This window comes from Manacus vitellinus, unplaced genomic scaffold (assembly GCF_001715985.3).
Source record: "Manacus vitellinus isolate BGI_N305 unplaced genomic scaffold, ASM171598v3 scaffold_14_pilon, whole genome shotgun sequence".
Taxonomy (NCBI): domain Eukaryota; kingdom Metazoa; phylum Chordata; class Aves; order Passeriformes; family Pipridae; genus Manacus; species Manacus vitellinus.
This window is the reverse complement of record NW_021939063.1, coordinates 12223665-12225676: the sequence shown is the minus strand read 5'-3', so window position 1 is coordinate 12225676 and position 2012 is coordinate 12223665. Positions and strand designations below refer to the sequence as shown.

General features: G+C 62.8%; 1 protein-coding gene across 1 annotated transcript in view; it reads left to right on the top strand.

Moving 5' to 3' along the window:
• Nucleotides 1-185: 185 nt before the first annotated feature.
• The window catches only part of COL7A1 (collagen type VII alpha 1 chain), a 28936-nt gene continuing 27109 nt past the window's right edge, over nucleotides 186-2012 (top strand). Inside the window, exons 1-7 of the mRNA XM_029958340.1 lie at nucleotides 186-267; nucleotides 379-559; nucleotides 639-798; nucleotides 887-980; nucleotides 1064-1222; nucleotides 1411-1574; nucleotides 1673-1808. Of these exons, the coding sequence (XP_029814200.1) occupies nucleotides 186-267; nucleotides 379-559; nucleotides 639-798; nucleotides 887-980; nucleotides 1064-1222; nucleotides 1411-1574; nucleotides 1673-1808 (976 nt within the window). The remainder of the gene's footprint in view (nucleotides 268-378; nucleotides 560-638; nucleotides 799-886; nucleotides 981-1063; nucleotides 1223-1410; nucleotides 1575-1672; nucleotides 1809-2012) is intronic.

Sequence of the window (2012 nt, the reverse complement as noted above, 5' to 3'; positions counted from 1 at the left end):
CCCCGACCTGAAGCGGGGCTCTCCCTGCGCCGTGGGGCGCCTGGGACGGCACTGGCACCCCGCCCTCCCAATGCTGCCAGGCGTCCTGGCACAGGTGGTGCTGGGAACCTCCCGAACTGCTGTCCCCGAGGTGTGGGGCTGCTGTGGGGCAATGGTGGCAGCATCCTCTCTTGCAGGCTCCCACGATGAGCGGCCAGCTCCTGTTCCTGGCTGTGCTTCCCCTGCTCCTGGGTCCCCTGCCTGCCATGGCACAGAAGAGGAACCAAGGTGGGTGCTGAGCACTGGGTTGATGATGAGAGAGGTGGGATGATGAGAAAGGGCCAGCACCACCATGCCATTTTGCTGCTCCATGCCCTGAGCACTGTCACTGCCCCACAGCCGTGTGCGAGGATGTGCTGGAGGCTGACATCGCCTTCCTGGTGGATGGCTCATCCAGCATCGGCAGGAACAACTTCCGCACTGTCCGCACCTTCATGGATGACCTGGTGGGGCCCTTTGTGCAGGTGGTGGGTGAGAAGGCAGTGCGCTTTGCCGTGGCACAGTACAGTGACGACCCACGGTGAGCCCCGGGGAGGGGGCATGTGGGGCAGCAGGGTGGAAGGGCTGGGAGGTGACACTGTCCCTCTGCACCCCCCCAGGGTGGAGTTCACCTTCTCCCAGCACACTGATGGCACAAGTGTCCGGAGGGCCATCCAGCAGCTGAGCTACAAGGGCGGCAACACGCGGACTGGTGCTGGCTTTCGCTACGTTGCTGACAACTTCTTTGGCCCCGCACAGCTCCGGCCCGGGGTCCCCCAGGTACGTGCAAGGTTCTGGCAACATGGGAAGAAGTACTGGGTCCATGGGCCCGATGCTGGGTCTCACATCTCTTGCCCGGCCTCCACAGATCTGCATCCTCATCACAGATGGCAAGTCCCAGGATGATGCCGAGGGGCCGGCAGCAAAGCTGAAGAGCCAGGGGATCAAGATCTTTGCCGTGGGTGAGCGAGGCTTCAGCTCCACGTGAGGGGGTCTCCTGCTTGATTCGGGTCCCTCCCTCACCCATCATCTCTATCCCTCCCAGGGGTTAAGAACGCTGACCACAAGGAGCTAATTCGTGTGGCCTCAACACCTACCGAGGCCTTCTTCTTCTACGTTGGTGACTTCAAGCTGCTGAACACGCTGGTGCCACTGATGACACGCAGGGTGTGCACGAGTGTCGGGGGCACTCTGCGTCTGTTGGGTATGGGCCCCCATCCTCCTCCCTGACAGGAACCAGGCTGCACTCACCATGGGTGCACTCTTAGCACCCATCCCTACCCAAAATGCCCTCCTGGCCCTCCCATCCCAACAGACACGTCTGTGCTGCCCCAACAAGGTCTCCCCTCTGCCTCATGCACCCTGGAACTGACAACCCTTGCTTCCCCACAGATGGGCAAACCCACACTGGCCCCTCCAACCTGGAGATCCTGGAGCGGGGCTTTGACCAGCTGCGGATCCGCTGGACGGCAGCCAGCGGTCCCGTCACTGGCTACCGGGTGCAACACGTGCCACTGACAGGGCTGGGACAGCCGATCATGGCAGAGAGGCAGGAGGTGAGCGCTCCTACCTGGCTGCTCAGAGTTCCTGGGGGTCCCTGGTGGCTCTACATGTGACCTAGGAATGGCAAAGGGGTGACACTCTTCCTGCCCAGGTGAGTCTGGGGCCACGGGAGACGAGCACTGTGCTGCGGGGACTGCGCGTGGGGACGGAGTACCTGGTCACTGTCACCGCCCAGTATGCCAACAGCATCGGCGAGTCAGTGTCCAGCCGAGCACGGACCCGTGAGTGTCCATACACTTGGGGACAGGGGTGAACACAGGCACTGGGTGCCCACAGCACATGAGGCTGGGAGCTCATCCCTGCTCCTGTTTGCCCCCAGAAAGCCGTGCTGGCTCCATGCTGGATTTTCGCGTGGTGGAGACTGGACCAACCTTCCTGCGGCTGGCCTGGCAGCCTGGCCCTGAGCTCCCCCAGGGCTACAGCCTCAGCTA